Raw genomic sequence first — 23563 nt, forward strand, 5'->3', positions numbered from 1 at the left:
TATTTACAAGCTCCCTGAAAGCAAGAACCACATTTCATTGTATCTCTGTATCCCTCTAGCCTACTCTAGGGCCTCTCATATAGTAGATTCTGAACAAATATGATACTGCTTGAGTGGGGAGTTACTGCTTAATGGGTGCAGAGTTTCTGTTTGGGGTGATGAAAAAGTTTTGGTTGCACAACATAAACCCTGCTGAATCACAAACTTAAAAATGTTTAATTTTATGTTATATTCATATATATGTATACTCACGTTGCTGGTAGCTCAGGTCACTCCAATAAGAGAGCTTCAACTGGAAATAACAAATCTCCAATAAAAAAAAAGATCCTCTCCAGATGTTTTCCAGGAATATAGTAAGTGCTCAATAAACATGTGCTAAATAAACAAATAGATAGCATATTAAGAACATCGACTTTGAGAAAAAGCTCTCATGTTGAAAACAAAGCATACTGTATATAAGTTAGACATGAACATAAACATCTTTTTAAGGATTAGAGAGGTTCTTGCAAACTTTTTCTTTATTTAACTTTCAATAAAAATATAGTCTCCTAACTCAATAGAAAGATAGCAGTGATTATCACACAGGAGGAGCTCAACAAATGTCAGTCTTCAGTTTTCAAGTTCCATGTCACAACCACCTCAGTCGGATTCTCTCCGTCTCGATGGAATTCCAAAAACTGGTTTGGTTCACTTAATTATCTCACTGGGGCTGATCCTTTACTGCCATTCACCCAAATCCAGAACTCTTGAATTGTGGCTCACAAAAACTCAATCATCTATACAAGTGTCCGGAAATTAGATATTTCCAGCCAGAGTCAAGGACATAAAACTTTTTTTAAGGGATACAGTGAATCCCAGTATTCATCACCAAAAAGATCAAATGTAAAAAAGTGCAATCTGTGCCTCTTTCAAAAATAGAAACTTTACGGTTAAAAGAAAAAAAAAAGCCCTTCCCAAACTCATTACCAGACCAGACATATCAGCCACACAAGGAGCTAACAAGGCCTGCTGTTTCCATGACAGAGAACATGAGATGTTAAAACCACACCACCAAAAAAAAAAAAAAGAAAAGGAATAAAAAATTAAAAAAATAAAACCACACCACTGAATGAAAGAACTGGACCCCCGCCACCTTTGCAAAGGCCACTGGACAAGTCCCTTAAACGCTGGATTTCAGCTCTTCATCATTCTGCCCTAGGGATCCCTTTTCTTTAAGCTCTTTATCATGGTCTGGGGAAATACTCTGACTCTCTATGGTAGTGATGGCATCTGAGTCCAACCTTCTTCTTTTCTTCAGTTGGTGCAAGTGGGACTTGGACTTCATGTGTGCTAAGGCAAAACAAACAAAAAAAAAATAGGATTTTCTACAAATAATCCTGGAAGCATACAAAATTAACTATACAATCCTTTCCTTTAACAATAACAGGATCAACACATGTATTGGTACAGCTGCTTAGCATTTTTAAGAGAAGAATAAGTCATATGGCCAGCTAGCTAGCAAACTAGCTACCACATATCACGTATACCTGCTGGGGGCTTTACATCACTAAATCCACACAACAATCTTGCGGGACAGTATTATTCAGCTCATTTTATACAGGAGGAGACTGATTTCAGAGGTCTTACATTATGTCCAAGGTCACACAGCAGGTAAGCTCTTCGGATTACCTATAGCTCAAAAAGAGAGCCAATTTTCCAGAACAGGGCTCCAGACTCAATTTTCCCATATGGGGCTGCCTGTTACAGATACATTTCAACTCACACAGCTCAAAAGTTACAAATCCAGGGCTTCCCTGGTGGTGCGGTGGTTAAGAATCCGCCTGCCAGTGCAGGGGACACGGGTTCGAGCCCTGGGCCGGGAAGATCCCACATGCTGCGGAGCAACTAAGCCCGTGCGCCACAACTGCTGAGCCTGCGCGCCACAACTGCTGAGCCTGCGCTCTAGAGCCCACGAGCCACAACTACTGAGCCTGCATGCCACAACTACTGAAGCCCGTGCGCCTAGAGCCCGTACTCCAAAACAAGAGAAGCAATGAGAAGCCTGCACACCGCAACGAAGAGTAGCCCCCGCTCGCCGCAACTAGAGAAAAGCATGCACGCAGCAACAAAGACCCAACGCAGCCATAAATACATAAATAAATAAATAAGTTACAAATCCAAATTCTTATCTGTATTGCAGGACAGATGGTTCAGGCCTACAGTACCCAGAGCCGCCCTTCCCTCTTCCTGACCAGCTCGCTCAGGTTGCCCCTCCTGATGTGACATCCCTATGCCTGGGTCAGATAAGCCATCTGAATGACCAACTCAGATACTCGCATTCTCCAGCACACAATGCACCAGAGAGATCACAGCAAGTATTCTTTTCTGATGATCCCTTTCAAGGGTCCACAGAAGCAGTAAAGCTGAAAAGCTACTATTGGCTGATATCAATTTCTGGTCTCTCACCCCAAAGACAGTTCTCAGCTTCTGACTAACTCACACAAGCTCCTTTTTACCATCCTGTTCTTTTTCAAGGAAATCTTATTTGGAAACACCTATGAAGATAGACAATGAGATTAAATTCTCTTTTATACTTACTTAAAGCATCATTTTTAGGGATTTGGAAGCAAAAGTAGGTAAGGAAGAGGTTAGAAGTCAAGGAAAAGTTTACTTGAGGGAAAAAGTCAGCTTTGCCTCCAGCTAGGGCCTACGGCAAAAAGTGGCCTTCTGGACTGACTCTCCATGGCAGCAGGAGATGGGAGAGCAAGGACTTGACAGATGGCACTATAGAAGGGCTTACACAAGCTACGCTCACAAAGGCTCACAAATGTTGCTTCTCTGTGGCAATCCCTGAAGGACATTCGACAAATCAAACCACTAAGTTTCCTTTAGAAAAAACAATCAGACACTCTCTTTCTCTTCCCCTTTCATCATTATGAACCAACGATAATCGAGGCTTCTTCTGCTGCTTGGGCAATCACAGCCATCCCCAGTCTCTGACAATGCAGTTCATTTTGCCAGAGTTAACAGTTAATAGAACTAATCGTTCTATTGGTTGGTATGGGGGGAAAAAATCCACTTCTATGAGAACGCCATGCAAAGCAGTACTCTGAACAGGATTCCAGCCACTGGGTAAAACACAAGCCCTACTTGTGCCTAAAAGGAGTGAGCCTTAAACAAGTTTCTAAATACAATGTAAATTCAAGGCTTAGAGGCTAAGGCCCTTTTGAGCTTTGCTGGATGACTGCAGAAATCGGACAGGGGAGTGCAATGTGACTCTACGGCAAAGACAGATCCAGGCTCTGAAACAGGGAACTAGAACCTCGGTGCAGGGCTGTTCCTGGGTTGGTCAGGAGCGCCTTATGAAGAAGACAGTACCCTTTGACCACCGCCTTTCTGCGTGTCTAACTGTCTTGCTTTCACACAGTTTCCCTTAACACTTTTCATCACAGTTTTTGCAACCAACACCATTTCAACGTATTACCTTAAAAGTTACTGGAGAGACACCACTTTTGAAGAATGTGCTCAGGAGGAGTAACTGCACTTCCTGTTCCCTCCCAGCTGTTTCTGCTCCTTTGGCCTCCTGGGTGAGTTGCCTGGCTTCCCTTACAATCCTACCTCACCCCCACTGAGGTCTAAACATGAGACCAAGAAACTACTCAGGCAGGATCATGAAAGTCAAAGGAGCTCTGGCAAGTTAACTGCAGACCTCTCAGTAAAACATCTACTCTAGCTGAAGCTAGAGGGCATATGATCTTCCTTTGAAATTGAGAATACAGAGATAACTCTCCCGTTTGAGAAGGCCTCTCCAAGAAATTTGAACAAAGGCTGTTAGAGGAATCTGGCCATTTTTTTTTTTTTTTTTTACAAACAAGCAGACTCCAGCATTCAACCTACCAAAGACCTTAAATTTTTCATGAAGTCAGTGTGACCCACCCTTACAGATTTCTCTATCCTAGACTCTACCTGCCCATTCACGGTCCCCAATGATGATTCGATCACAGAGGTCACACATGTGATAACTTCTCTTGTTCTCAGTTTCACTGCTTGGCATCTTTACTGGAGTGGCTGCAGGCTTGTGGCCCTGAAAAAAACAAGGCAGGGATTGGGGAGAAGCATTTGATTCAAAGAGATTTGGATATCATACTCTGATATAAAGAGGAGTGAGATTTTCCCAAGATTCCTTTTTCTCATCCCAGAGAGCAGGTGGGCTGTGCAGAGATTTTAACAACAACCTTTCTGAACGTGAAAGTAGAAATGCAGCCTCCAGGGATCTCAAAGCAGCCTTCTGCTCTATGCCATGGAAAAGGATGCTTGGTGCCCAGGACAGCAACAAAGGTGTCAGCAAAGGAAAGCTTTGTGAAAACCAGACAATAGACAGGGTACCGTGATCAATAATCACCTGGATGAGACTTCGCACAATTTCAAGAGCAGGTTCAAGAACAGACTCCTCCCACTTGGAGACATCAGATGCTTCTAAGCCATATACTGGGGGAACACTGGGCCCAGGTCCTAATGATGACAAAGAAAAGCTGTGAGAGGTCAGCCTCCAAGACCCAATCTATTCTGCTCCTAGGACTCCAAAATCCTCAAGGGGAACATATGGGGTCAAAGAAATAAACATTCTGACCGTGCCATTCAATCTAACCAGAAACATGAACCAAACAGCTACACACAATCAAAGGAAGACCCAGAAGGCTGACTGGTCTGCAGCCAGTAAGTCTAGCTGTATAATCCAGAGTCTCAGGTGTAGGATCTTCCAGATCAGTCAGGAAAACAATATAGAGTAACAGCTCTAGTGACCACTGTATGGGCTACAATATAAAGGTAGCACGTGACAGGAGGCAATTAGCAGCTTGAAGTGAGTGCCTGTTCTAAGGTCCATATCATCTTACAGTGATGTCACTCTGTGGCAAGAGAGTTCACAGCTTTCTTTAGTCTCAGGTTCGTATACATCCCTTCAGCAGCCTAGCATTCACGAAACTCATTAATACCATACTGATAATCATGGGCTGGCAACAGCAGAGTATCAACCAGTGAGCTGCTGAATCTGAAAATTAGAAAAAAGCCTTGGAATTGAACTAGTTGAGCCCTGTTTCTAAGAAACAGATCTAGAGGAGTATTCAAGAAATACCCTCTGGTAAATACTTCTGAAGGGAGATAAGACTGGAGGTAGACGGAAGTATAGCTAGCTACAGGCATTTCATCCATCTGAGCCAACTATGTTTAGTCTCTGCTGGTAGTTTCCCCAGTCTGTGGATACACTAAATTGCCTTCCGCATCTAGGTTAAGTCAGTTGCCTAAAGGCAAAGAGCACTGCCCCATGGACAAAAACATCAAAGTCCTCAGAATGCCAACGGCTGGCAGGTGCTGGCCTTTTGATAGTGCCAACCACAAATAAGATTCTTCATAAACTGGACGGGGCTGCACCTGCCACCGCACGGAAAGGTGAGACTGGGAGGGTCCAGGCAGCATCCACAGCACACCTGGCCTTGGCTAAGCTCTGCACCTGTTTCCAGGCCACTCTATATTTTCCTTTCCCCTCTAAGTCCTTTGTTGGGCTTCTGTGCCCTGTCTAAGTACCTTTCAACAAGTTCTCGGCTCCCAGCTGCTATTTCTGGCTTGGGTCCAAGGCCAAGCTGGGGTGGGGAAGTCCCTCTGGCTTCTTGCCAGAACCTTATCCCAGCAGACCAGCCCTTGGCCAATCACACACGGCTCCTGATTTACAGGGCAGCTGTGCCTTTCACTCTAGCACCAGGACTGCGCCGGCATACACATGAATGAGGAACGGGCATATGATGCACTGTGCCATCAAGCCCTTATGACTCAGAGATGAGGGAGTTATTGTGGCTTTACCACTGGAAGAAGTTCCAAATCGTTACCCAAAAAAACCCATCTTTTGTTACAGACTAATTGTTAGCCCTGCGGAGAAGAGAAGCTGCATTAGAAATTTGTACTAGGGAACTTTGTTTCAGCTGACACAAAGACTTCTATCTAAAAGGACATGCAGAGAAAGCAAGGTAAGTAGAAGAAAGTGTAAAAAGCCCCTTGGCGTTGAGAACTACACTGGAGAGCTCTAGCAGAGAGTGAGAACCGATTAAGCACTTATGCTTAATCTCCTTTAAATTAATCTCCTTTTAGTTCGTAACCACACAATTTCTTACCCAAGGCCCAATACTAATGCTGTCCAGCTAAAGTTATAGCTAAAGGAAATAAGAAGCATGGTGTAAAGCTGAGCGTGGACTTCAGAGTCTGGCCTGCATTCAGTACTCTACTGCTTATTAGCTAGGGGATTTTTAGCAAGTTATTTAACTTCTCTAAGCCTCTATTTACTTATCTGCAAAAAGAAAAGAATACCACCCACCCTGAAGGCTCAGCAACATATGTATGGCACCAAATTTAGTGCTAAGGATGCAGTACAGGGTCCAATGAATGAGAATTTCATTCCCTTTTCCTTAAAAGTGCTGTTCAACTGAAGTTAAGAGTTGCAGCAGCCTGAAGCACTACGTATCTGAACACAGAAGCGATGCCGGGAGAATTGGTGAAAGTTTTGTCTTTTTATACTACTTATCTGGCCCCAAAACCATTTTAATTAGGAAAGCCTCCTTACGGAAATCTGACTGTTCTTCAGGTACAAAATCTGAAGCTAAAATCAACCCTGAGCATCAACTCCGCTAAGAAGGTATTGCTATTTCGTTCTTCCCTGTTTGCAGCCAGCACTCATGTGTTCAAGGCATAAGGCAGATTCTTCCTTGGGAAAAACTGTTTTCTGAGGCATCACAGGGAAATACCCCTGGACAATCACTTATGCAAAATCTCCCAGGTCAGGTCCCAAATCTTAGAACAGATCCAGAAACTAAAGTTCACTTTCTGGGTGAGGTGAGAACATCTATGTTCCATTGAAAGCAGACCCAAGGCATACGGAAAAACAAGGACACTTACTGCTCAAAAAACGGTTTTTAATCCATCGGTTTTGCTTCCGGGCATATCTCTTAGTCACTTGTTTCAGAGCCTCAATACCTGAAAGACAAGGTAGATATAAGAACCTCTATCTAACCACTTCTCACTCTGCTGAAAGGAAGGCCCATCCAGCCCAGCATTAGAGAAAACTAGCCACGTCAGCACACTGGTGGATACTTGGTAGGTGAAAGTCTCAATTCTGAGCTGAAGGCCATTTGGGTCTCTTTTAGCCTCAGCTCCTTCTCAGGCCATAGCAGCAGGACACTCTGTCACCCAAGGATGTCCAAGGCTACGTTAGATGGAGAATTCACACCTTCCTTTAGGAGCTGGTTTCTAGCCTCTGGTGTGCATTTTCCCTCAGTGATCAGGTACTCGTGAAATTCCTTGAAGCCAATTGATTGGAAGATACCATGTTGATAGTCCTGGCTGGGAACAGGAGAGCATCAGCAGATGAGCCATTGAATCTGAAAGCTAGCAGGGCCTTGGAGATGATCTAGCTGAGCCATTGCATCTCACAGATGAGGAAACTGAGATCCTTAGCAGTTATTACCTCTCTGAAATCCTTCCTCCACCTTCCCCCACCAGCTCCCAGGTTACTTCCCTTGAAAATTAACTCCTGGGAATGTCTGAGATTAGAAAATTGCAACTGTAACAAGTACACCAAACCTCCTACCAATGATGAAGGGTAGCAAACAAGGAGATCCAAAGCCAGTATTATATGTTTACGGTCTTTTGACCATAAGCAAGGGATGGAGAGTAGGTGAAAGTAATAGCCAAATTCTCACCTGTTTTCCACAACTTTCTTCTCATTATAGCGTTTGTGAAAATCTCTTAGTTCATCCAAGAGCCCAGCGGCGAGCATGTTATCCACCCTCTTATCCAAACGCTCATCTAGAACTTGAATCAAATTAACCCATCAACCAGCAAGCCTGCCGAAGGTGTGTACTATACATGATGAATGCATAGGCTGCCACAAAGAAGAGAATTTGTTCAAATGGAAGAAAAGGTTCAGAGTCCGAAGATTATACAGTAATTCATAATTATATTTAGTCACACTTAAAACTCTGCAATTTCAATAAAAACAGCCAGAATGAGGCATGTCTTCTTCTTATGTAAAGAGCACACAATTACAGCTACTAGGAAGAAGAAATATTTTATTCTTGTATGGAATGTATATCCATTGTTTATTTTAAAGGCAGCTGAGAGCCCCGTTTTACTCTTACTTTTTTCCATTATATTTGTTACTCTAACTTTATGCTATTTCATATTTAAGAACTCTCAGATGACACATCTTAAATAGGAATGAGAAACTTTAAACCAAAGCCATCCTAAGTATATCTGGAACTCCTAAGCCAGACAAAGGAGCAAAGAGTGAGAGGTGATAATCATTCCAATGTGGTGGTCAAACACAGCTTTATTATGAATCAGGTACCACTGTTTGATGCTGCATTGTAACACGTTTTTATTTACAAAATGTTCATTATTAAAACATTACCTTTTTCTATAACCTTATAATTTAAGTTTGAGATAATTTGAGATTAATTTAACAACAAATTTCCACCATTTCAATTATGTTCTTCTACATCTCTGCCATTGCTATTTCTTGGCTTACAATGATAATAACCTTTTTTTCTATCTTCCTAAAAAGTTTGCATTTATTGAGGACTCACCATGTGCCAGGCACATTCTGAGCACTTTGCATGTATTATTAATTCATCTAATCCTCAACGAAGCTATGAGATATGTACTATTATTATCATCCCCATTTTATAGAAGAGGAAATTGGGACACAGAAAGGTAAACCAACTTGCCTTAAAACTCACATAACCAGAGATGATGGAGCAGGAATTTGAAGCCAGACAGTCTGGCTCAGAGACATGTTCTTAATCACGAAACTATACCGCCTGTTCCCATAACGATCTCATTTTTCTAGACCTAGCTCATAAGTTACCTTTACAAATTGGTCCCCGACTCCCCCCAGAAAATGCTCATCATCCCTTCTCTGTGGCCCCACAGCACCTTCTAGCCCAGTGTTTATCACAACATAGTATCTACCTCATTATTTGTTGCCCCACTAGACCGGAAGCTCCTTAAGGGCAGGTACTGTCTCACATTCATCTCTGAAATCCAAGTACTATGTAGAACACTTGACACTTCATTGAATGCTTGCTGTTATGTGTGTTGGATAAAGAAGTTACTATTATCACAGGGCATTAGCAAAAAACCAAAAAGAAATACCATCAGTTAGCTAGCTAACCATCATTCCCACTTCTCAGGCCTACTGATTCCAAAATAATCAGTGATCCAGGCTTTAGCCAATCCAGAGAGTCAGACCTCCTTCCACAGGAGCCTTCCTTCTCTTTCTCCTTTGGATTTTCTCTGGATGGCAGTCTCTTTCCCATCCCATCTTATCTCATCCTCATCTTATACTAATCTTATACTCATCTCATGTTATACTAATGCCAGGGCTACCTTTACCTGCTTTCCAGAAAGATACCTAGGGAAATGGCACTGTGTCTTACTAAGTCAATGAATAATGATCATGATAATAAAACGAATAGCTAACACTTGTTTAGTGCTTATTATGAGCCACTCATAGTTCTAAAGCACTTTTTTTCAAAACAACTTTCTATTGAAGTATAGTTGATTTACTCTAAAGATTTTATATACAGGAATGTATTACTATAAGCTCTGTCTCGGATGAACTCTAGGACACCAAAGGACTTTTACCTGTCTGTTCAGCATGAAGCCAGAGGATGCATGGGTTAGGGAACTTCAGAGGGCCTCCAAGGGGACCACCACCTTCCTCTGCATGTTGACGATGAAGAAATTCACTATGAGAGATTCCTGTTTCTTCAAACACTTGCAAGCTCCTAAGTCATTTGAAAGGAGAGGGTGGGCACACCCATAACAACCATTAGGAAATATTACTTCTCAAGAGAAACAGGGGAGAGGCTATTTATTATAGAATACCTCACTGTCATTTTCACTGCATAAGCCCCTGAACACATGAAGGTCTGGGGTTACTGCAAACCTATAGCTACTCAGAAAAGGGTTCTAAAGAAAACTTTAGGTAAAGAAAGAAATAAAACTATTCTAAACACATATAAAATTTTCTGAAATCAGTTAAACAGGTTCAGAAACAACAGGTTTCTACTACACAAAGAGAACAGGACATATTCACTTTCAGGTAAGCAGTAAAAGCTTGTCTGGGACACTTTGCTATAAGCCAACAAGTCTAGTCTCGCTGCAATGCCTTTCCCACAGTACAAAAGTATGCTGTATATCCAGCTCATCAACTTTCTTTTTAAATATGTCTAAAATTAATGAAAAATGCTTCTGACTAATTCAGTAGTCTACTAGCACAAAGATCACTGAAGAAAGAACTACACACTTATTCTTAAGCCACTATCCACTCTGTCAGCATCTATTATGTTATGCAGCACTAGGTAATTTAACTCTCAAATCTATACTCTACCACTCTGGGTGATTGCAACTTACCAGCTTGAAAGTGATCTTTCCCTTCCTGATCCAATTCTACTTCCTGAAACCCTAACACAAGAGTAGAGACCCCTCGTCTTTCCCTATCACTGGTCACTCAGAGAGGACCTAAGAGGGAAAAATGTAATAGATATCTTACTTATCTGGAGGCTAGAATACAGCCTCAAACTAAAAGAAAGATGAAGGAAGTCCTCCAGTCTTCTTTTAGAGTCTCTAGAGCTCTTGCTTAGAACCTACTGTTCTTACGAAAACACATTCTCAACTCATTACTAGTTTAGAAGTCGCAAAATAAGGAGAAATGATAAGAACTGATTAATAAAAGGAGCAGATAGTAACAACCAAGCTCTAGACTCATACCATAAAACGATACAAAAATGAATGTTCATCAGAGTGTCCCTGAGTTTTCAAAAAAGTTTTTGGAAGATTTCTATTTAAATGTTTAAAAATAAAATGTCTGGATACTGGAAAGTATAAACTTCATTTATCTAGAATATACATTATCAACAGGGTGATATTGCCCTCAAGGGAGAAAAAAAACCTTAGATATTACAATGATGTGTGGCCCTCTCCCAAAATCTTATTCTTCAGTATTAAAATTTCACGGAGGGGAGGGAGGGAAGCACAATTAGGAAAAAAATTTCTAAAAAGGCTTCAGGGGCAGGGGAGATAATACAAAAGGATTAAGAAACACTGATCTAGAACACTCATTTGAGTGGAATACTTCATAACCCCTGTCAATACCAAATGTTGCTATAAATATCTAATGTGTATAACCATCCATATAGTAGGCCCTCTACTCTGCCGGATAAGGTATCGCTTCCGGCACTACAGAAGAGTACACCTAAGTGGTGATCACTTTGTAATGTACAGAAATATCAAATCACTGTGTTGTGCATTAGGATTCAACATAGTGTTCTAGATCAATTATACTTCAAAACAAACAAACTCATAGAAAAAGAAATCAGATGTGTGGTTACCAGAGGCTGGGGGTGGGGGAAGGGGGAACTGGATGAAGGCAGTCAGAAGGTACCAACTTCCGGCTACAAGATAAATAAGTACTAGGTATGTAATGTACAACATGATAAATATAACTAACACTGCTGTATACTATACATGAAAGTTTAGAGTGAGGCCTGAGAGTTCTCATAACAAGAAAAAATCTTTCTCTTTTATTTTGTGTCTATATAAGTACACTAAACTTACTGTGGTAATAATTTAATGATATACATAAGGAAAATCATTATGCTGTACACCTTAAACTTACACAGTGCTGTATGTCAATTATATCTCAATAAAACTGGAAGGGAAAAAATAGATAAAATGACTTATAAAATGAAGATGCAGTCAGAAGTGAACAGAATATGGAACCAATGAAGATGCATATTTGTGGAGGAAAAAATAAACCATCTAATCTTAGGAAGGAAGAAAGGGAGGGAGGGAGGGGCGGAGGGAGGGAGAGAGGGAAGGAGGGAGGGAAGGAGGGAGGAAGGAAGGAAGGAAGAAAGAAAAGTATACCTAACACACGAGGCTGCAATTTCAAAGCAACCTAACAAAACATGGTTAATGAACTAATAAGGTCATCTCTCTCTTCCCTTCAAGAAAGTCTCCATGTGTAAAGGTGAACTGATCTATAAGACAGTTTATAAAACCTGCCTCCCACTGGGCAAGCTGCTGGGGCAGAACTCAGCATTGCACAATCAATTATGAAACCTAAATCACAATGTCAGCTGACTGCATGCCAGAAAAAATGTATATGAAAACTGTTATACAAGCAAAGATCAAATAGAAAATGAAGCAAGATTACATAGGCCCTAGGGAAAAACTGTATTGTATTATGCATTTTAAATGTAACAACAACAAAGTAGGGTGCAACTATTTATTGAGGGAGTTGGACTGAGGCAATAACTCTGGGCCTCCTAACCTCCTAACCTGCTGAGCTAAAACACATCAATCTCCACTAACTGCTATTACCAAACCTGTCTCACCCAGGCACACTTAAGAACTGGCTGCCCTCTAACTCTAAAGGGGCTTGGCGTCAGTTGGCTCCCAGCTTTCTTACCTGGCCACTTTGCGCTTGTCATGTGGGTGCAGCTTGGCAGCCATTTCTGGGTCCACCTGGCTTAGGCGTTTGTGTAGTGCATGGCCATCCTCCTTTTCAAGCTCAACTTTCTTGTCAATCACTTTCTCAGTGCCCATCTCCCAGGGCTATTAAATGAAGGTTTAGTAGTAAATTTAATTCAAAAATTCAACAAACACTGAAACACTGTATGTGCCAGGCACTTTACTAAGTGTTTAGGAACACAGAATAGAGATGAATCCGAAGATCTTGCCATATAGTGAGAGACAGATCATAAACAGAAAATTCCTATACACCATGGTAGTGCTGTGAGGCCACAGCAAACAAAGAAGAAAGAGGACTAGTTGTCTAGGGAAGTACTCAGGTACCCTGCTCCCTTGTCGGGAGTACAAGCTACCCAGGCTAACACATCTATATTATCACATCCAGGAGTCTAGTCTTCTCAACAAGTGTAACCAAAGAGTGGACCAGAATTTCCAGCACATTATAGTTTGCAAAGTCCCACCCTACGCAATAGCATCTCTGTAAGAATGGTTAGTGTCAGATATCTCCCTGACATATAGACTGTTTCAGCCAGGAAATGCTGAATCAGACTAATGTACTGTTAACTTACATGGAGATGCTAAATAATCCACAGAGGAGCATTTTTCCCACACACAGCCCCTGTCCTTAGGCCAGCCTGGAGAAGCCCACTTCACATATGGAGGTGGCATTTGCTTCAGAATATTAAGTAGGAAAGTTAGTACAGTTGCTGAGTATAAGAAATATGCAAAAGTCAACTTTCCTCCCATTAAAATTAGCCGGAAAGAAAGAAGAACCCATTTCCTCATTGAATTACGACTGAACTAAACATACCTTAGCATTGACAAGAACTTTCCAGAGCAGAGACTCAATGTAATAATTGGTTCCTCCCACGACAATAGGAATTTTATCTCGGGCAAATATATCTTCAATGTGAATGTTAAGAAAGACATCACGATATTAATATCAAGAAGAAAATCTGACTCACTTGGAAGTAGGGTATTAGTAAGAAACCACATTTGTCATAGTTCTGATACTAGTCTTCACTGTTTCTCATGAGTTCTCAGAATCATTTCCTATCAGTTCTGGAGGGACTTGCATAAACCAGAGACAGATGCATGATGGTAATTCCTTCCAATTCGAGAACTTTCTAGGCCTTGCTGCTAAAACTCAAAGCTTGCTTAGCATTCAAAATCAGCTTAACAAGCACGAGCCTAAGGACTCTCACAGAATTAAGTGTCAACTGCTCAGGAAGCCACCAAGATGATGTCCACTGTGTGACTTTGCCTTCTAAGGCAAATTACAAGCTGGTTTCTCTAAGCCATAGTTCTTAGACTCAGTCTTCACCATTCTGTGGTAGTAGTGCACATTTCAGCCACTTGAGACTCTACCAGATGAACTGGGAAGCACAGGCTGTGAAGACAAACAGATTTCAATTACCAGCTCCAACACTCAGCAAGTCATTCAACCTGTCTGAGCTTCAGTTTTCTCACCTGTAAAATCCTCATGAGTTCTTATGAGCATTACACATGACAGTGCAAATAAAATCCCTAAGACAATGCCTGAAATATTTTTTTCAACTGAGTAAGCACTCAATTTACTTTAGTCATTATTGTTTTTACACCACTGCTACCTGGAATTTTTCTCTTTAGAATCTCTGTTGAACAGATAATTATCTGCTTTAAAAAGGGCTTTCCTTCTGAGAATAACTGATAAAGAGACTTTCAACCCAGATAAAGACTCATTTACACACTTCTTCCCCTTGCCAGCCAGTCTGTGGGCATAGAGATAGATGACCTCTTTTCTATCAGAAGCCCTCTATAAGAGGTTGGGGTAGGGCGGGGAGAAAGATGTTACTAATCAAGGAGCATAAGGAAGAAACGTGTCTATTTGTTTTTTAAAACGAGAAACAAATTCTATATCCCCCCCTATAAATTAAGTATAAGAAACATACAATTACACAGTAATTGGAATAAAACTTCAAATATATAATCTGACTAACAAAGGGAAAGGAAGCAAGGAAAATAAAAGGGGAAGGGGAAATGGTGAGATACCAGAAGGGAGAGATGGAAAAGAGGAAGGGAGATGGGATAGGAGTTATTTGGTGGGAAAAGGTTTAACATGTTTGCCCAAGCCATGAAACAACTGTGATCCTAAGCAAAAACCTTTCTCTCTGGGCCTCAGTATCTACCACCCTCACCTGTCAAATCAAGAAGGCTGATCGAATATTTCTTAAGGTACTTTCAGTTCTGACACTCTGATTCTAGGTTCTTACTTAAATTCACAAATCTCCAATCCTCTAAGTGATCTGATTAAGTCAACCCCTGTTGTTGCTGCCCTTTAACTCTTTTAATTAGCTCTCCACTTTCCATCAGTTCTTTCTGAACAACTGAACTGTCTTACAGTAACCATGTTCATTTGGTGATATGTTTCAATGTGCAAAGGGCTTTCGTATACATTACTTCATCTGATACAAGTGCCTTATAAAGCAGGTACGGCAAGAATTATTATCTGCATTTTAGTCTCTGCCCACTCATGAACCCAATGTAAGAAAGTGAATATTATCAATTCTTTTGAAGCTTCCTATGTAGTAATTCCCATCACAACCCCTTACTGCCCCTCTCTGAGGGAACCACTGTCTTGAATTGTTTTGTGTATTGTTTGTTTTTCATCATTCCCTTGCTTTTCTTTACATTATTACTGATGTATATAAAACCCTAAAGAACATATTGGTTACCTTTGCTTGCTTTTTAACTTTTATAATAAATGGTATGACCATCTATGTATCCTTCTATAATCTCCCGCATTTTATGTTGTTTCTGAGATTCTTCCACATTGACTGATGCATGTAACTGCAACTTATTCATTTTCACTGCTGAAAGAGTACTTATATGAACAAAGCACATTTTATACATTCTTCTGTAAGTAGGAATTTGGGCATTTATATGTTTTTGCTGTTAAGAGCAATAATGTTGTTAAAATTAGATCTACCACCTATCTCCTGGTATACTTGCGGCAAGGCTTCTCGAGGGTAGATACCTAGGAATTGAAATGGTTGAAATACTTTCTTGCCAGTACGAATTCTTAATTCTAACATATCCAAATCTAGCTATTTTCCTCAAAAAAACCCCAAAAAACCAAAAAAACTATCATGGGCATAGATGGTAGTGATGGCTGCACAACAATGTGAATATATTTAAGACTACTGAACTGTACACTTATAAATGGTTAAGATGGTAAGTTTTATGTATATTTTAACACAATAAAAAGGAAAAATTGAATTAAAAAATCCTTAAAATAAAAAAAGACTACCTACAAAGTCCTTCCCTACTCTAAAATCACATAACTACTCAATTATATGTTATCCCATTTGTTTCAAAGTTTCATTTAAAAAAAATACATATTTACTTAACTCTGAAATCCATCTGGAATCTATGTCCATATAATAAGGACCTGAGGGCTTCCCTGGTGGCGCAGTGGTTGAGAATCTGCCTGCCAATGCAGGAGACACGGGTTCGAGCCCTGGTCTGGGAAGATCCCACATGCCGCGGAGCAACTGGGCCCGTGAGCCACAACTACTGAGCCTGCGCACCTGGAGCCTGTGCTCCGCAACAAGAGAGGCCACGAAAGTGAGAGACCCGCGCACCGCAATGAAGAGTGGCCCCCACTTGCCACAACTAGAGAAAGCCCTCGCACAGAAACGAAGACCCAACACAGCCAAAAGTAAATAAATAAACAAAAAAATAAAAAATAAAAAAATAAGGACCTGATTTCTTTTTTTCCAAAAATAATTAACTGTCCCAGGAATAATTTTTTTTTTAACTAGCTAAATTAATTATATTGCATATACACAATAAAGTACGATGAAGAAAGGAATAATTATTAACTACTACATTCTTTCTCCACTGTTTTGAAATGCCACCTTGATCATAAGCTAAATATATACATCCATTTGAATTTGTATCTGACTTTTCTAATCTGTGCCATAAATTTGTCTAGTATTATGTAAGTTCCATGCTATTATAATTATTACGAATTTTCAATATGTTTTAATATGTAGCAGTCCAGATATTAAAGGCAGTCTGGACATTAAAATATAAGGGCAGCCCCCCCCCCATTATGTTATTCTTTTTTCCAAAATTTCTTGGTGTTACCCAGAACTATTTTTTCCTAATCTCTTTCGAATTCTAACTATGATTCCATTATATTTATAAATTAATTTCTTATCCCCATTTAAAGGGTGGGAAACTGAAGCTCAGTGGGGTAAACGCTTTACCCAATTAAAGTTTTGTGGTCAGACGAGGCAGTTCTAAAACTAGGGCATGGATTTTCTGGCTCCTAAATCAGTGTTCTCTCCACTAAAACAGCACCTCTCAAATTTTAATATGCATGTGAATCACCCGGGACTCTAGTTAAATGCAGATTCTGATTCGGTAGGTCTAGAAAGAGGCCCAAATTCAGCACTTCTACAAGCTCCCAAGTGATGCTGATGCTGCAGTCTGAGGACAAGACTCAGAGTAGCAAGAACACTGTATCCGTTCAATCCGAATCGTTCTCATGGGGATGCTACTATTGATCTTGGGTACCTCTGCTTAGGAGAAATTGTTACTAGAAAGAAAACTTTCTTGGCTTGGGCTGCCCTGCAGCCACCAAGCCTAGTTGCTGTCTTTCCTAAGGATATCAGAGCAGTTGCTTTGTTCCTGAAGTCCACCACTGTGTAATTTGTCACAAGAGGATCCACAAAGCCGATCATGTGGTGCTGGCACATTCTCTGCTCTTGGGCAGAAACCTTGTTGGTGATGATGTCTAGACCTTCGTAAACCTAGGGGAAAGAAAATTAGCATGAGAAAGTCATCTGTCTCCAAAAGATGCACACTTGATGGGCAGAAATGGTGATCTATTCCTCCCTGCAGCCAAACACTTGACTGACCCAAAGCACCAGAGGAAATGTGTTCTAACCAGAGCACAGCCAGATCCACATAATCCAAGACAAAGGAAACAGAAGAAAGCAGAACATTAGCTTTCTTATCAAATAGTGGCTATTAACTCAGACTTAAAGATAAAAAGTATATGTAAATCGGTGCCCAAATAAGAACTAACTCTGCAAGATTAACTGGAGGTTCTTTGGCCCGAACTTCAAGCATTTAGAAGTGGGCAGGTTGTTACTACTTATCACAAGTCTCCAGAAAGGTAACATTTTGCATTGCTCATAGTTCTACTTCAAATGCTTAGATATTTTTTGGAGTTAAATACTCTGAAAGGTTTTTAGAATTTGTAAAAGACTGGCTCCATTTGTGGAGAAGTGGCCTATCTACAAAGATATATATAAAACACACACATACACACTTTGAAGTCAGAACCCCTAATACTGCTGAACTGTAGTAGAAACAGTGTGCCAAATTACTGCTTCAGGAGGTCAGCAAATACAGTCTAAATACTCAAAGGCAATATCCTGTCTGTAAGCTCTTGATCTGCCAATTCAACTAAAAAGTTCAAGTGTACTTTTTCTAAATGCAAGGTCTCAGATGGAGAAGAGATCTGAAAATACTAGTTTGAAAATAGGGATGAATGCTTTGAGATTAAATGTTCTCTCTGTAATCACTGATTCTACAGGGAGCACTGAACGAACAAATAAGTTCCATAGAGCCCACAAAGATGTTAAGAACATTTTTTATCTCACATTTCCCTTTACTTATATGGGTGTCAAATAAGTACAGTACAGTATAATGGTTAGGAGGAAGGACCCTGATGCCAGGCTGTCTCAGATCAATTCCTAGCTCTGCCACTTCCTAGTTATTTGTACTTGGAGTAGTCAGTTACTAACCTCTGCGTGCCTTAATACCTCATCAGTACAATGAGGATAATAATATCTATCTCATATGGTTGTTGTGTAAATTAAATGAGTTAATACATGTAAAGAACTTAGTTTTTGCCTGGCACATGGTAAATACTATGTAAGGGTCACTATATTACTACCCATATTACTACCATCAATACTATCATAACAACACAAAAAGAATGGGAAATAATTTTAGTGTCACTATCACTCTGAAGCCTCTGTGCTCCTAGCTACTGAGGTTACTTACTCAACAAGGATATAAGCTATCTTCAAGCAAAAAGAAAATTGTTAATTAAGTAAGACAGCACACAAGAATCTAAAAAAAGAGTGGATATATGTATATGTATAACTGATTCAGTTTGCTGTACACCTGAAACACAACATTGTAAATCTATACTGCAATAAAAATTTTAAAAAAAGAAACAAAAAAAACCTTATAGTACAACTTTCTTTGAAATAAATAAACCAACAAAACAGCCCTCTTAAAGAAAAACAAAACCAAAAAACAAAAGAAAACAACACACAGAAAATATATAAATAGAGCCATAGAGAAAGAACTAGCTTTGCCTTTAACCAACTCATCTATCTGTGCCTGACAAGAGAACTGCATTCTTACACCTAAATACTGATGGAATCTTAAATCATAGGGTGTTCTTTTCCATGTATCTTGAACAAGACTTCCTTCAAACATTAGACCACAGTATACAGTAGGGTATACTGTATACTGTGGTCTTCTGTGCAAATTAAGAAAACTAAAGGAGGGAAAAAGAATTAATAATTGTGTGTGCCTCTCCTTTTCCCACAGCCTTCAGTTGGCTCTACTGAAGCTTAGATTCCAAATGACCCAATGTTAAAGAATCAAGAAACAACCTGATTTTGCCAAAAGAGGACTTCTGACCTCTGTAAATAGATTCTCATTTTTAACACTGAGGTTAACGTTAAGAAAATGTATAGTTGCAAATGTATAGTTACCAGCCCCCACCTCCAAAAAAGCCAAAATGTAAACATCTCTACCAGCACATTCTATCAGATATGTAGATAAATTTGAAGATATATTTTCATCCTGTGTTCTGCCTTTAGGTGTATTTTCTAGAGCCCCTTAAAATGGCCAGTTTTAACAGATAAACACATAAACATAAAGCAAACAGAAGGGGACTTCCCTGGTGGCACAGTGGTTAAGAATCCGCCTGCCAATGCAGGAGACATGGGTTCGAGCCCTGGTCCGGGAAGATCCCACATGCCGCGGAGCAACTAAGCCCGTGTGCCACAACTACGGAGCCTGCGCTCTAGAGCCCGTGAGCCACAACTACTGAGCCCACATGCCACAACTACCGAAGCCCGTGCACCTAGGGCCCATGCTCCGCAACGAAGAGAAGCCACCACAGTGAGAAGCCCGAGCACCGCAACAAAGAGTAGTCCCCTGCTCGCAGCAACTCGAGCAGCAACGAAGACCCAACACAGCCAAAAATAAGTAAATAAATAAATTTATTAAAATAATAATAATAAATCAAACAGAAGGTAACCCTAGAACTAAGCTCACCTTATTTGCTGAAGGAAGTAGCCTAATGTACTGTTTATGGTATATATACAAATGTCAACGAATATCAGGAAGAAGAGCATTAATGGTTTAAAAAAACCAGAGTTCTTGCTCCTAGAGCTAACAAACTAAAAATTGTAACTGAATCTTGGTTAGCAATGTAAACTGTCATCTTTGAGTGACTTGTTAACCCTTTGTTTCCTGTACCATCAGATTAAAAGAAACTGAGCATAAAGATATAGGTGATACAAACTAGGTATCTGATGATAAAAGAATTATTCTTAACTTTTAGGTATAATATGCTTTTATGGTTATGTTAAAAAATAGAGTCCTTAACTTTGACGTATACAGTATTTTGAAGTACATACAAATCAAAGTATATGATATCTCTTTTTAAAAAAGAAATCAGGGGACTTCCCTGGCAGTCCAGTGGTTAAGACTTCGCCTTCCAATGCAGGGGGAGCGGGTTTGATCCGTGGTCAGGGAGCTAAGATCCCACATGCCTCAAGGCCAGAAAACCAAAACATAAAACAGAAGCTATATTGTAAGAAATTCAATAAAGACTTTAAAAATGGTCCACATCAAAAAAATCTTTAAAAAAATAAATAAATTTTAAAAAAGAAAAAAGAAATAGGAGCTGCATAGGTAAAGGATTAGTGGTTGCCAGAGGTGGGGGCATGGGGTGGGCAAAACAGATGAAGGCAGTCAGAAAGCACAAACTTCCAGTTATAAAATAAATAAGTCACAAGGCTATAATGTACAGCATGGTTAATAATACCACTATTGCATATTTGAAAGTTGCTAAGAGTAAATTTGAAAATTTCATCCCAAGGAAAAAATAATTCTGTAACTATGAATGGTGATGGATGTTAACTATACTTATCATGGTGATCATTTCACAATATATACAAATGTCAAATCATTTTGTTGTACACCTGAAACTAATATAATGCTGTATGCCAATATTTATACCTCAATTAAAAAAATATTAGAGGTAATTCAAGGCTATGTCTATAATGATGTTGCTTCACTCTTTTCCAATCTAATATGACTTCTTTTGACAGGTACTGATATGCTGTTATAGTTGTGTTTACAAATGACGAGGCAGCTTGTGATCATAGTAACTGTGTATTTTAAAATTTTACTCAAATTGTTAACAAGCAAGAAGGCAAGGGTAGATGAAAGGCATATGTAAAGTATATCTATACCTGCACTGTACAAGAGCAAGAATGATGCTGAGAAAATATTTGTTAATAACGACACAAGAGGTATGGATCACTGAATCAAATACACAGCTATGATGCAAATAAAATTCACAATACCCTACTTATATTAATAACATTGTTTTATGCTTTATTTTGCTTTAACAGAAAAAAAAGAAAGTTTATATATTATAAATCAACTATACTTCAATTTAAAAATTAATTAGTTTTAAGCTTATGATGACTGGGGTCTGTGTTCCAATAGTGGGAGAGGAAGGACAGATTTTAATTGGAACAAGATTGGCCAAGTGTTCATAATTATTGAGGCTAGGTGACAGATATATGGGAGTTCAACTACTATTCGCTCTATTTTTTTATATATTGGGAAATTTCCGTAACAAAAGGAGTCTTTAAAACTTTTTGGAAGCACTTCACACCCATTAGGATGGCTATTATTAAAAAAATAAAACAAAACAGAAAATAACAAATGTTGGTGAGGATGTAGAGAAATTGGAATCCCTGTGCACTGTTGGTGGGAATGTAAAATGATGCAGCTATGGAAAACAGTATGGTGGTTCCTCAAAAAATGGAAAGTAGAATTACCATATGATTCAGCAATTCCGCTTCTCGGTATATACTCAAGAGAACTGAAAGCAGGGAGTTGAACAGATATATATATATATACACACATGTTTATAGCAGCATTTTTCACAACAGCCAAAAGGTAGAAGCAACCCAAGTGTCCATCACAGATAAATGGATAAACAAATGTGTTCTATACTTACAATGGAAGATTATTCAGCCTTAAAAAGAAAGGAAATTCTGACATGGATGAACTTGCTATAACATGGATGAACCCCAAAGACATTATGCTAAGTGAAATAAGCCAGTCACAAAAGGACAAATATTATGATCCCACTTATATGACATACATAGAATAGTCAAATTTTGAAACAGAAAGTAGAGTGGTGGTTGCCAGGGGCTGGGGCAGAGAGGAATGGGAAATTAGTGTATAATGGGTACAGAATTTCAGTCTGGGAAGAGGAAAAAAGTTCTGGAGATGGAGAATGATGATGGTTGCAGAACAATCTGAATGTGCTTAATGCCACTGAAATGGTTGGTAAAATGGTAAGTTTTATATATTATGTATATTTTTCCACAACTTTAAAAAGACTTGATGATAGATTTTAGATACAATGAGAAACTAGTGAAAATTAGCAAAATAAAATAAAAATGTCAAAGATTTGTTGAATTTTTCAATTCTTTTGAATATATACCCAGAAGTAGAACTGCTGAATCATACGATATTTTTCAAAATTATTGAGAGGGCTGGTAGTGCTCTATTTCTTGAACTGTGCTGTGGTTACACACGTATTTTCACTTTTTGATAATTTATTGAACTGTGCAGTTATGAATTATGTTTTATGGTGCACATTATTTATTAATTAAAATCATACTGCTAGGCCAAAAAGCAAAAACAGAGCAACATTTTATACATTTGCATTAAGGATAAATATCTAAACAAACTTAGAAACCAATCAGCTTTATAAATGTCACATTTGGTCCATATTCTTATTGTAAATGCCACAATTGGGCTTATAATTTTCTTACCTGTCTAGAAAACATCACTCCACGAGAACAGGTTTGTAGCTGACTGCCTGACATTTTGCCTATTTTCCATCTTTAATTATAGTTTCAGTGTGACTCTACCTATAGCATAGTCAGCTCTAGGTGCTAGAAGAACTAAAAGGATCTGTGTTATCTTTTAAAGGCAGCACGTCACTCTGTTCCATTTCCCATTCTCCCAGAGGACACCTGTGATCTGTGTACATAGAAATGACTAGATAAAATGCTTCTCTGCACAAATCAGATTTTGACAATACTAAGGGAACTCTGGCCTCTTTGTAAGACTTGATAACTGAAATACTCTGAGAAATTGCAGATTTAACCTACTTAGCCAATTATCAACAAAACTGGCTTATCTCAGCAAACATTTACTGAGAGTCTACTGTGTGCCAGGTACTCTGCAAGACATTAGGAGTGCAAAGACTTAGAAAGGGTCCTTGTCCTCAAGGAGTCCAGCTAGCTAGAGACACAAATATACTATAAGGAGATAAGTGATATAAAGTTTATAAGAGAGAGATTAAAGATTGACTTACAATCTTCTCTAAATATCATGATCCCTAAACATTTAATGTTCTAGGTATTTAACCGGGTACTATAGGGAAATAACGCCTCTTTGTCTCACCTCTAATAGAGAGTTTATTTTCAGACTGAAAAAATTCTGAAAAAAGGCTACAAGGCTGAAATAACCCAAACTCTCCAAACCAACAGAGCTCAAGTGCCCAGAGGAGCTAATGAAGGTGAGGGAAATCTACAACAGAGACCTAGAGGAAAACCAGCAGAATCTAGAGCTGTGGTTGTTTGTACGCCGGAACTGAATTAGT

The 23563-nt window shown here is 39.4% G+C and overlaps 1 protein-coding gene across 1 annotated transcript in view; it reads right to left on the minus strand.

The window, feature by feature from the left end:
- Positions 1 to 496: 496 nt before the first annotated feature.
- TRIT1 (tRNA isopentenyltransferase 1) overlaps positions 497 to 23563 on the minus strand; it is a 43654-nt gene continuing 20587 nt past the window's right edge. Inside the window, exons 2-11 of the mRNA XM_068539589.1 lie at positions 17218 to 17360; positions 13373 to 13469; positions 12500 to 12645; positions 9670 to 9812; positions 7725 to 7836; positions 7253 to 7365; positions 6922 to 6999; positions 4382 to 4491; positions 3946 to 4063; positions 497 to 1329 (exon numbers count right to left, since the gene is read on the minus strand). Coding sequence (XP_068395690.1) covers positions 1160 to 1329; positions 3946 to 4063; positions 4382 to 4491; positions 6922 to 6999; positions 7253 to 7365; positions 7725 to 7836; positions 9670 to 9812; positions 12500 to 12645; positions 13373 to 13469; positions 17218 to 17360 — 1230 coding nt within the window. The 3' untranslated portion in view covers positions 497 to 1159. The remainder of the gene's footprint in view (positions 1330 to 3945; positions 4064 to 4381; positions 4492 to 6921; positions 7000 to 7252; positions 7366 to 7724; positions 7837 to 9669; positions 9813 to 12499; positions 12646 to 13372; positions 13470 to 17217; positions 17361 to 23563) is intronic.

The sequence above is a fragment of the Eschrichtius robustus genome, chromosome 3 (genome assembly GCF_028021215.1).
Source record: "Eschrichtius robustus isolate mEscRob2 chromosome 3, mEscRob2.pri, whole genome shotgun sequence".
Lineage (NCBI taxonomy): Eukaryota > Metazoa > Chordata > Mammalia > Artiodactyla > Eschrichtiidae > Eschrichtius > Eschrichtius robustus.